Raw genomic sequence first — 12,014 nt, 5'->3', positions numbered from 1 at the left:
TTAATGAATCAATGGTACGGAAGTGGAGGAAGCAAGAAGAATGAGTTGAGTAAATTTTGACTTATCTGACTGTTATGTTTTGCTTAATGCGCCTTATAATCCGGTGCACCTTATGATCCGAAGAATACAGTACCAGATTGCTGAGACCCAATTTGATATGAAAACAAAATGAATAGTTGCCTGCTAACGTTTCTACTATGAGTTAAAATGTTTGTTACTTTACAGCTACTTTTCAGCTTAAGCATTTATGTAATGTTCACCACTCCAAACATTGCAGCCTACTAGCAAACCACCACACTTGCTTTGTGTTAGGGTCAATAAACTGTCAGGAAAATGATAATTGCTATTATAAATAATATTTGTTTTTACTTTTTTTAGTTATAATGATGCAACATTGATTAGTCTATACTGAGGTCACATCAGATTAAAATAAATTCAATAAATAACCGGATGATATTTAAGTGTTACCTTAACCTATCGTCTCCACTTCAAATTACACACATTGTACAAGTTCCGCTTTAAAGCACTCCTTAGCTACACCAATATATCCTCAGTAACTATTTATGAATGCTGGTGTGTATTCCAAATAATGAAACAAACTACTCTGTCTCCCAACTCTCTTAAGGTTGACTGCCTCCATTAGCATTTTTCATTTTTGGTGTTACCCTCTGATAGCTAGCTTGTTAGCTTGAAGGTGCAGTAAAGTTGCTGCTGCAGCAAGGAGGGACAAAACTTTCTGGTGCCTGGTTAGAAATTTGGCCAGATTTGGCTTGCAGGTGTGACTCATCTATATTCATGCTTACGCTGTGCAACACTGCACAGGTTCCAACCAAAGATATCATTCTGACAAGTCCTTCTCTACCACAGTCTTCACTGCTACACAAGATATCTCCAAGTATGATTTTTACTTTTACTCATTTATTGCAAATAAATGAGTAAAAATGAACACCTCACTAAAAATTATGATAGTTGAGTGAACTCCTGACATCTATTAAGCACTTCCTATATGTATTTTTCATGCTTGATAATACAGAGATCCATATGTATATGTATTTTATGTTACTGAAGGATACCATCCAACAACCAAGAGGTAACCTCAGAAAACTACAGTTCCTCTAATGATCTAAAGTTGGCTCCAAAACCAACTCATTCTCAAATTCAGCTACAAAATTGTGACAGTGGTTATGAAGAAACTTTTGGTTTCTCTGTAGACAATCTCAACTTTCAGAGCAACGTCAGAAGAGGTATGTGAGGCAAAAAAGAACTGACAGATTTGCACCTAGCTTTGGTGAAATGCTACTACCTGCTAATAAGCTCGAATTAGCAGGTTTTTGTGTTTGCGCCTGCACAGTTTATGCTAACTACGCTTGCTAGCTTTAGCTGATGACATTGCACTTCAGCCTCTAGAAGAATAAATACGGTCACTTTTGCCTCCAAAAAGGGCCAAAGTACCAACACTGATGTTTTAAAATGCAACCAGAAACGAACGTCAAGGTGGTTGCGTCCATCTTTTATATACAGCCTATGGGTGCTACAAACCAAAGCTAAAGCAGATCAGACACATTTTGAAACACTCACCCCTCCGCTGCTCAAAGAGGTCTAAGGTAAGCGTTACATCTGTTAAACTACGCTATAATGACCGTCTTATGACGACGAAGTTTCATATTTTACGTCTTGACGTTTTATTTTCCTACTGTCTGCTATCTGGCGCACTGATATCTGGCCTTCTACGTCTTCTCTATTAGTCAGCACCACCTTACATGACATGCTGCTTCTCTGAATTCGGATCTACCTTATTTATTTATTTATTTTCACGTTTTGCTCTCCCTTTCTCCAAATATTTCAACAACCGGAGGGTCATGTAAAGCATAATGGCTGCCATGTCAAGGACTCCCTGCGCATTCCCTCGTGTTCCTACCTGCATGGAGTCGGCGCTGATTATTTCCCCCTGAAGCCGTTTTCCGATCTCGATCGCTAGCTTAGACTTGCCGGTGCCGGTAGCTCCCAAAATCACCACCAAAGATGGGACCATCGCTCTCCGCAGAGCACCCTGCACGCTCAGAGTGGAAGCCGCCATGATGCTGCCTCATCGGCGCCCAGCTGACGACCGCGCGCATGCGCTGCGAGCACAGGAGACAGGAGGAGGGTTCTGTTGCCGAGCAACGGGGAGCCGTTACTGCCGTAACATTATTATTATTATTATTATTATTATTATTATTATTATTACACCGGTTCAGTCTTGTCGCTGGTATAAATTAAACTGACTGGATTAAACGGTTTTACTGGCAGTAACCGGTTCCGTCCAGTTCCGCAAATTAACCAGCAACCAAGTTGTCATAACGGTAGATGGCTTTGATGCTGTATTTTTGCACCAATCAGATCGCTCGTTGCTACATTCAGGGTACCCGTGCAATGCTTTTTGCAGATACATTTAACCGCACAGTTGGCACTGTTTCTATGGAAACTGCCAGAGCTCTGCAGTAGTGAGCAAAGATGCTTATTGCCATGGTGAAGATGCTACCAAGCGTTACCCTGGAGACCGCGTAGAACAAACACTGGATGAGGAGTGGGGGAATTGTGTTCACTCATACAGGTGGTTTGATGGAAAACAGTGTGTGTGTAATAGAATTGGATGCTGCACATGTCGAGCTCATATTGTGGGTTCACAAATTACCCCAGGATCTTTTATCTCTGCTTAAGTGCAAATCTGCACTTTGATTGAATGATTGAATCGTTGTTTCATTTTAAGTCTGTTGTGGTGGTGTAGAAGACCAACATTATGAAAACTGCAATGCTGTTTGTACCTAACAAAAGGAAAAGCTTTTCCAAAGTTTTACAGCTTTGTCCCCAAAATAAGACTTTAAAGAAAGGGTGTCAAATATGAGGCCTGAAAATGTGAAGGATGTCATAAATTTTGGACTTTTAATTCTATTTTTCTCAAATTTTGCAGCTTTTCCTGTTGATAAGACCTCCCCATGGCCATTCACAGGTTTTTGTTTTTCTTTCCAGCTGACTATGTTGTGAAGCGCTACTGCGTGCGCATAAGTCAGTGCAATAACACTGACTGGCTAATAGGTTTCCCGTTTCTGCTGTTGATTGTCTGAATTCTGTGCTATTCTCAAGAAAGAGAGACAAATGATTGATTTATGAAGTCAAACCATGGAATTTATTAACTTTTCTGACTTACTCTTCATACACTGAGGCTTATGAGGTACAGGAAAAAGAAAAGTGCTGAGACAAGGTTCAAAAAAGAAAAAAAAAAAAAAGAAAAGAATTCACTGCTACTATGACTGTGCTACAGCAGAAACCAGTGACCATCACACATGGGGGGGAACAAACAAAAAAAACAACAACAATGTAAACCACTGTCATGGGTGTACCCTGCTGGGGGAAAAACCTGACTGGGTTTACTGGTGGTTTGTGCTGAATTAATGAGCATTAAGGAGGAAGCGGGGGAAACGCACCATTCATCAACCAAATCCATCCATCTCCTGCTCTTACAGCTCACTTTCTCCCATCTGTGGTGGCTCCTGAGGTTATTACAAACAGCATAATAACAGGTTACCCCCCCCCCCCCCCCCCCCTTCCAAAAGCACAGTCTACAGCCCTGATACAAAAGCTGCAGACTACATGGATTTTCCTGAGAGCGGGCGAAGCTGGACATGCTACTCATCGTTTACAGTACTCGATCCGGGGCTACAGTGTCCTATTGCATGGCTTACAGGACAACAGGCAGCACCAGGCTTGCACAAAAACAGGAAAACAAAAAAAGAAAAAGCAGAAAGCATCGACATCAAGGCTACACACAGCCGAAAGTTTCATCAGTAGATCCTCTTAAGTCCACACACACCATCCATAACACCTGCACTAGATCTAAGAGCGTTACAGCTATAGTGATTGAATTGTTTGTGGTGGGGTATCCAATCAAGATACACAACTTTCAGCACATAAACCACCAATAAAGCCCAGTCCACTGCGATTAACCAAAAAACAGTCATTAGCTCACACTGAAACACAACTTGGTAGGAAAATATAGTATAAAAACTTCTGCCTGGTCTGATTTATTCTTTAAACAAATGAAGAAACCCCAGAAACACACAAGTATGAAAACAAGGAGGCTCTGAAAACAATAACAAATGAAAAACATTGTGACAAAGTGACTAGTGTGATCAACGTTCAAAGTGTTTTATTTTGACTTTTTTTTTTCCTTTTAATAATCATTTTATTAACAAAAATAGAAGCTTTGAGTTGTCTCTGAAAAGCCAGCAAGCTTGAGCCAAAAAACAAAAAACCAACTAGGGCGAGTATAGTAGACAGCTCTGGTTTTGGTTTGGAAGGGACTGTACAGGAAGTGTACTATATACATAACATCCAACTGGACAGTCTACATACACTGAAAGGCTTCTAAAGGCATTACATCAATGCAAAAAACAGGAAAAAAAAAAAAACTTCATGAGACAGCAAGATGAAAAACATACAGCTGACCCTCAGTGGGCTTCATCTACAGGCATTTTTTTGAGGGGGGGGGACAAAGATTTCAAATCAGGTCCTTCTAAAAGTTTCTCTTAGTTAACTAAGGGATGCTGACATTCATCTTCTGGCTGCTCTCCATGGCACAATAAGAAAAGACAGGGGGGAACATTCTTGGGATTTTTGCTAAATTTCTATGTTCTCCAAATAACGCTACGAAATAGAAGGGCAAAGCCGATGCTTTTGAAACGTCTGACGATTGAGGGGGTAAGATACCGAAAGCTGCAATCTGGAACCTGCAGGCAGAGGAGTCGGGACTTCATCTGCTCGAGATGCGCACGATAACACTGCATCATTAACTGCTCCGCATCTCTGGCTGGCCAGAGGTTAGAAAGGGGGTAGGGGATGGAAGTAGTGTGACGAAAACAAGAAAGGGAAAGAGATTTGAGGACAATGACAGATAAAAAGAAAAACAAAGGGTCAACATGTTGGATATCAAGAACTTGGGGGCCATGTGATGGAAAGTACACAAAGACATCGCAGGGAGATGTCGCAGCTGTGCAAGCGCGACAAGAGTCTGTCACAATCGAGGAGGCGGTGCAGCAGTTAACGACACAGTCGCGGCAGTTTCGTCAAACAAACGCGGCAGGCCGTAACGAGCGACAGTGTGGACAATATTTCATGATGGGGGGGGGGGCTGGACAAACCTAAAACTGAAAGCCCACGCATACACCGATCCACGGATGCCCCCGTGCGATCATCAGTCCCTAAGCTTGCTGTCATGACGGCTTGTGGCCTCGTCAGTCACTCAGAAGCTAATGTGCAAACCACAAAACAAACAAAAACAAGAAAAACAAAAGAAAAGGAAAAAAATGAAATCCACCCGCACTATTCCAAGTGAACATTAGTGTTTTTTCATCCTCACAGAGTCCCGTTCAGTCCTGTGAGTGTACGTGTGAGGTGCCGGGTCAGATTCAGGAGCGCTTAAGCTGCGCCAGCCTCTGCAGCAGCTGCAGCTGCCGGGCTTTCAGCTGCTTCCTCTCCTGAGCCTTCTGTCGGTCGCTGGCGTGCAGCTGCTGCAGGTACTCGGTGGCTCGGGTCAGGATGGCCACCTTGGGAGTCTTGGGGCAGTCCGCCAAGCCCGGGATCTCGTCCCGCAGCGACAGGAAACGCGAGCGCAGGTCGTTCCGCCGCTTGCGCTCAAGAAAGTTGTGCGCCTTGCGCTTGTCGGTGTCCTCGCAGTCGGACGACTGCGGGCTAGAGAGGTGCAAGAAGGAGGGGGGCTTTGAAGGGGAGCTCTGGGGGTGGGATGAGGAGGAGGAGGAAGGAGATGACGGCGAGGCGGAGGAGGTAGGAGAGGAGGCGCTGAGGTTAGGTGACTCCGACCTGGCCACGGTCACGTGAGGCTTTCTGCTGTCCAAGTTCAGCGGGGCGTGGCCAGGCCGGGGCTGGTGGGAACTAGAGTTCTGGGCAGGCGGCGGCGTCGCCTGAGCCGATGCGTTCTCCTGCCGAACCCTCTTCCGCGGCGGCTCGGGCGCTGTCGGCAGAGTGTCCGGGGAGGGGGCGGCGTAGTTGTGCTGCTGTTGGTGGATGGAGATGTGGAAACGCTTCATGCCGGGGTCGAAGGGGTCAGCTCGCACCGTGATGGTCACTGGCTTGCGGGTGTTGACCAGTCGGCGAGGTTTACGCTGCTGCTTGTGCTCCACCGTGACCACATCAATCTCCTCTTCATCCTCATCTTTGTCGTCATCATCATCTGAAGGGGAAAATAAAAAGGTAAGAAACTGGATAAATGTGTGTCCAAAGAGAAGCAAAGACACAGAGTGAAGTGTTTAAGACTTAAAATGCCAGCTGAGGTGAGCAGCCTGACTGACACGCTCGCTCTAGCCTCCCGCCTCCTCAGGCCAATTAAATGCTTCTGCGAAAAAGATATTCACAGAGCCTCGCAAAACCTGCATGATCTCCCTCACTCACACACTCTCACCAAGGCTCTGAATCATCGCTGCATTAGGTCAGCTCCCTGAGTGGAAATTCCCCCTCTTCATTCATGTGCACAGAGTGAGCATGAGAGGGAGAGACAGGTTAGGCTGCGAAGCACTCAGGTGCTTCTTCAACTTGTTAAAATGAGCCGACTAATATCCAGCGCTGCGAAACCCATTTGTTCCTCTATTTACTGGAGTGGAAACAGGGTTTAAAATAAATAAATAAATAAAATAAATCTTTTTGACTCCATTCCCGCAAATCGAGTAGACTCCCAGGAGACTTTCAGCACTCTTATAGATTAAAACACACTCTTAAGTAACTAACATCACAGCAAGACGAGGGGACAGACACAAAGCTGGGAGTAAGGCGACCCCAGCTATTATCCTCAGCAGCACTCATGTGAAAAGCAAGTCTCATATTACAAAAGCATACAGGACGGATTCTCCAGAGTAACCCTATAATAGCTCTTTACTGAAGCTTAAACACACATCTGTTTCCCGGGCTGGCTCATTCTCCTCCTCTCAGAGCTCCCGTCTCTCCCTGAAATGCTGAACCCTCCTGAACGGGCTAATCCCCCACCGCTCCTATTCACAGCCCAAATACACCCCCCAACACAATTGGCGCCGGAGCCTGTTGAGCGGAGGAATGCAGCAACAAGTTCCCTTTGTGGCATTCCACACACCATTATGCACGCTCCGAGCTCGACATCACATGGCAGCCTACATACCAGACTCGATCATATGGGTTCGGGGGAGTGGGAGTGGGAGAGGAAAAAAAAAAAAATACAAAATTGGGAAAAAGTAGGTCTTGTCTCAGGGAAAATTTAGGCGAGACAGAATAACTGGGGGGGGGGGGGGGGGGGGGGGCTTCTCGATCCCCTCCCAGTTACATAAAGTTCCAATAATAAGTGTTCTTTATTGAATTCATATCAAATCTGAGTTCAGGGAGAGCCGGCAGAGAGGATATTGTTATCATAAGTCAGACTGGAGGAGAGGAGCAGGGAGAGGTAGCAGCTGGTCTGCTGGAGCCCTGCCAAGCAGCAGATGTTTGGATGGGTGTGTCGCTCTCTGGGCTTCAAGCATGTGTTGCATGCACCAAAGGTAACGCAATGCAGTCATCATCATGTGCCATGCCAGCCATTACTGCCAAGATGGCTGACCAAAGCAAAAAAAAAATTTAATAAAAATGACTAAGTTAAAAAACAAAATACCTAAAAGTCACTGATCCAAGCAAACAAATAAAGGAGACTTAAATAAAACATGACTGGGCGGGTCTGGAAGTTCCAGTGTGTTAAGTACTCTCTCTCTCTCTCTGTGTGTGTGTGTGTGTGTGTGTGTGTGTGTGTGTGTGTGTGTGTGTGTGTGTGTGTGTGTGTGTGTGTGTGTGAGTGAGACAGGGATGTGGTGGAAACAGAACAGGTAACTATATGGAAGGTTTATTATGGCCACTGAACTACCTGTTCAACCTAGTACCTAGTTCAAGAGCTACCGTTCACGCTGTACATGAGTGCGCTTCACCTGTTACTGACCTGAAGAGTCGCTCTGTGACTCGGAACCAGAAGACACTTGTTTCTTGCATCCGCCTGTTATGGGGAACGTGAGAACCGCGGCGGGGTCCACGCAGTCCGCAGCCAAGCCGCCGAGGGCAACAGTGTCACCGGGGCCACTCTGCACCCTCCCGGGGGAGGTGAGTGCGGACCCGGCTGCGACTTTAGCGGCCACTCCGGTCCCGGGACAGGCAGAGTACCGCTCCCCTACAACTCTCTCCAGCTGCTGTCCGGCCGAGAAGCCGCTCCACATGCAGTCCTGGATGATGATGGAGCTTAGGTTCCCGAACGAATCGCCGGTCGTAGCCAGCTTGCACGGCACATCCTGCTGATGCTGCTGCTGCTCATCCTCCTGCCCCAAGAACTGGGACACCCACTCCAGCTTGTCTCCGAGAGACGGGTAGAGCAGTCCGACCCTGCCCGACCCTTCCACCGCCCGGATAGGGGACATGGGCGGGGTCGGCACCAGCTCGAATTTCTTCCATATGTCCTCGCTGGGCGCAGTGGACTTGAAGAAATCCTCGTCCGGGTCGTGGTCGTCGTAGAAATAATGTTGGTAGTGGTCGAGGTGGTCCATGTCCCGGTTTTCATAACGAGGAGCGGTGGAGCTAATGCCCGGCATGGGTGGCTGGAGGCAGCGGGGTGAATCACTCCCTGTTCCCGCTGTCTGCTGAGACACACACACACACACACACACACACACACACACACACACACACACACACACACAGAGAGAGAGAGAGAGTCGACAGCTGGATCAGAACTGAGCCTTATTCTCATCATAAATAATAACACCGCTATGCGTATATTGTTTTTAATCATTTATTTATTTATTTGGGGGGGGGGGGGGGGGGGGGGGTCGACCCTGTGGTAAATGCATAATGCAGCTATTTTCATGCATCGCTGCCTATTAGATAATGATGCAGTTTATCCTCGTAAACAGCGACCTGCCTTTCAGGAAATAAACCTCTACCTTTAAAAAAGGTGTAACAGATGACTTGACTCACTAGAACCTTGTTTGCAAATCGGTAAAGACTTCATAAGGTGACAGTATTTGGAGAGAGTGGTAGTGGGGGTGAAGACACTGACTTTCAGGCATAAAGATTCTCCGCTCACACACCGTAAGGTTTAAACAACAAAAACAAACCAAAACCAGAACACCAGTCTTGCTGCAGCTGTTGAGAAGTTCAAAGTTTCGCAACTGTTTCATTACATAACACTGTTTTAGTAGTAGGGTACTGAAGCGAGGGGGGCGGGGGTGTTCCGCTGACTGCTCAGCAGAAAACAGGGCGATTAAAATGGGACTGAAAATAGATTAATTGGACAGACAGGTAGCAGGTAGCAGCCCCGGTGCTGCCGGTGAGGCTGCTCAAACCGGAGAGCCGCGCGTAAAGCACTTTATTTGGCTCCTCCTCGGCTCGACTCCTTATCAAGCTCAAGGAATTCAGCTGCGGCTAAAAAGCCGATCAGTTAATTAAGCAGCGGGCGCGCTGGAGATGCGGCTTTTCCATTCGTCAAATCCCCAGTACACACCCCTCTCCGAATAAAATTCAAATAAAAAACTTTAAGCGGTTCACTTATTATCTAAACCATCCACGTGTGCGTTTGGGTGTCAGCTGTGAGGAGTTTTTTACCTGGTGCCCAGAGTGAAAAACCTGTCTGCGTCTTCATGGATCCGCTGTGCGCAATTACCCCACTAAGAAAAAAAAACACAGAAAAAGCAGCCACAGTGATTCCTTCACAAGCAATCTGCTCCCAAAGCGAGCGTCCCTCCCTCCCTCTGCTGCTGCGCTCGGTGTCTCTCTCAGGTGGTAAACAGTCACCGGGGGTGAACGAGTCCGTTTGGTCGCGGTCCCACCGCTCAGAGGGCTGGATAGGCTTCGGCTGTGGTCACTTTCTTTGCAGACTGCTGCACTATATGATCCGGGGGAAGGACTCTTGGCTATTCTGCATAAGAGGCGGGTCGTAGTAGGAGAGCCACGCCCGCCGTTTAAAGGTGCAGCACACTGAAAAATAGCCCGGAGCGCAAAAGCGAGAGTGCGAGCTGAGTGTTATGACACAGATTTCGTAAGGTGACAGCGCGCTGCTTTTGCAATAATTACGCACGCGTAATAAGAGCATGTTTGTGTGTGTCCGTGCACATGCATAAGCATCTGGATGAGCGTGGGAAGGAGAGCTTTAAGGGTTGATTTTCTGCATCATGTGTAAAAGAAAACATAAAAAAAACCCATATGCTGGAGTCTAGTGCAGTGAGGCTCTCACGCATTTTGCATAGCTTTAGAATTTTTAAATGCTATTGCCTGCTGAGTGAACACACACACACAAGCACGATTTAGGCTGCTGTTTCCTCCTCTTTTGTTTGCTTGGCTCATACATGAAAGTCGGAGTCGAACAGGCCGACGGTCCTTTGCTAAGGTGTCTGTTTCTCTTTGGAAGTAACAAGTGGCAGCTGATCATGTGGTTTATTGCAGTTAATAAACAGCTGTGTAATTGTTTGTTTGGCCAGGGTGTTCCCCACCTTTTGCCCTATATGACAGCTGGGATAGGCTCCAGCTGTTGGATGGGGGGTGGATTTGTAACACCCACCCCCCAGCTCTTAGTGTTTCACTGAGCTTATGTTCAAAGCTTTCTGCACGTTCAAATCTGTGATGATTTCAAGGACTCATGTATATTTCAGTGTTCTTTTTATGTCTGACTGATAACCTGACGGTCAGTAACACTTCCTATGACTGACAATCAAATTAGCAACAACACTGCTTGAAAGATTTGGCTGATAATGCACTTTGTGTTAATCCTTTTCCTCATTCTTCTCCATGGTTATAGAACTGAGGGGTGAAGGAGATACTGTGTGTGTTTGCTTTCGTGAACCTCAAATCATTCAGTGGTGTATCAACTCATAATTCATCATCATATTTTGGGAGTCACTGTCTGTGGTTTTGTTGCCTCACTGAATAATGTTACAGCAGCTTTGAGTTGTTGTTTTTTTACCCCCCTAACTAATACCTCTGTTTCTAAATGTTTTTTGTTGTTGTGCATTTATGCATTTGTTCTAAATTCTGGGGGTCAGATTTAAACCAAGTAAACACATCCATCCATCCATCCAATTCAGTCTTGCTAATAAATGAAAATGTAAATAGTACAGAAGAGAGAAAGGAAACACCCTTCAATGTTATGAGTGTTGAAGTTGCATAGTTTGTCCACCAGAGGGCACTCTGCAACTTCCTGCTGGTCGCACAACCAGCTGCTCTGAACAGAATTGGCAGAATTGTACATAAACGTACATAAATAACTAAACATAATAAATGTTAGCGAAATCGGTTTGTGTATTATATGTCTGAAATGAACAAAAAACATAACATATTGGAATATTGTTTTTAAAAAAACAAATATCATATCAGTCATAGAGTTTATATAATCTTAGTATATCTAGCATTAGACATGAAAGTGCATTTAAGTTAATTTAACTTTAAATTAAGCATTTTCATTACTTTGGTACTGTGGAAAAACAAAAAAGCTAGCATAATTTTGCTCTCCGATTTTGATGTTACTGTTTTCAAGGTAAAAGCAGTTTGTCCAATTTTACAGTATTGGTTAAAGTAACAGAACACTTTTAAAGTCACAGCTTCCTTGGCTTTCAGACTTTTTGAGGAAAACTCTCCTTCTCCTTTTTTACTTCTGGCTTCGACTTGGTTATGAACTGGCCTGTGAGCGCACTGTGCCAGATGCTGTACAGCTGCTACGTAAGATCACGACACCGTGTGAATCACAATGTAAGATTTTATGGCTGTATGAACTCTTGATTCATGTGTCGGGATGTAAAAAAGACCCACTGGTTAAAAAAATAAAGGGCTATAATATGGATGGGCAAGTTCAGCAACAGTGAAGGGCAAGCAGTTATTGATGTGTGTGTGTGTACGTCTGAGTGTGCAATCGCACTTCCTTCATGTGGACATATGGCTGCAGTATCTGGTGTCGACCGTGCATCTGACAGTCTGTGTAATCAATATCAAACTTA

General features: G+C 45.4%; 2 protein-coding genes across 3 annotated transcripts in view; both read right to left on the bottom strand.

The window, feature by feature from the left end:
• The window catches only part of trit1 (tRNA isopentenyltransferase 1), a 39,672-nt gene extending 37,579 nt beyond the window's left edge, over nt 1–2,093 (bottom strand). Inside the window, exon 1 of the mRNA XM_065469868.1 lies at nt 1,919–2,093. Within this exon, the coding sequence (XP_065325940.1) occupies nt 1,919–2,077 (159 nt within the window). The 5' untranslated portion in view covers nt 2,078–2,093. The remainder of the gene's footprint in view (nt 1–1,918) is intronic.
• Nucleotides 2,094–3,571: 1,478 nt separating this feature from the next.
• Nucleotides 3,572–9,897, bottom strand: myclb (MYCL proto-oncogene, bHLH transcription factor b). Of its 2 annotated transcripts, none has more exons than XM_063468261.2 (3): nt 9,634–9,897; nt 7,982–8,669; nt 3,572–6,226 (listed from the first exon to the last, which is right to left on the bottom strand). In XM_063468261.2, the coding sequence occupies exons 2-3, from the start codon at nt 8,619–8,621 to the stop codon at nt 5,445–5,447; spliced, it is 1,422 nt and encodes a 473-aa protein (XP_063324331.1). In that variant the 5' UTR covers nt 8,622–8,669; nt 9,634–9,897; the 3' UTR covers nt 3,572–5,444. The 2 variants fall into 2 exon arrangements, with proteins under 2 accessions (XP_063324331.1, XP_063324330.1); XM_063468260.2 differs by having other exon boundaries at nt 7,982–8,666.
• Nucleotides 9,898–12,014: the final 2,117 nt, after the last annotated feature.

This window comes from Pelmatolapia mariae, linkage group LG22 (genome assembly GCF_036321145.2).
Source record: "Pelmatolapia mariae isolate MD_Pm_ZW linkage group LG22, Pm_UMD_F_2, whole genome shotgun sequence".
NCBI lineage: Eukaryota > Metazoa > Chordata > Actinopteri > Cichliformes > Cichlidae > Pelmatolapia > Pelmatolapia mariae.
Note: the sequence above shows the minus strand (reverse complement) of the source record. Positions and strands in the feature narration are given on the sequence as shown.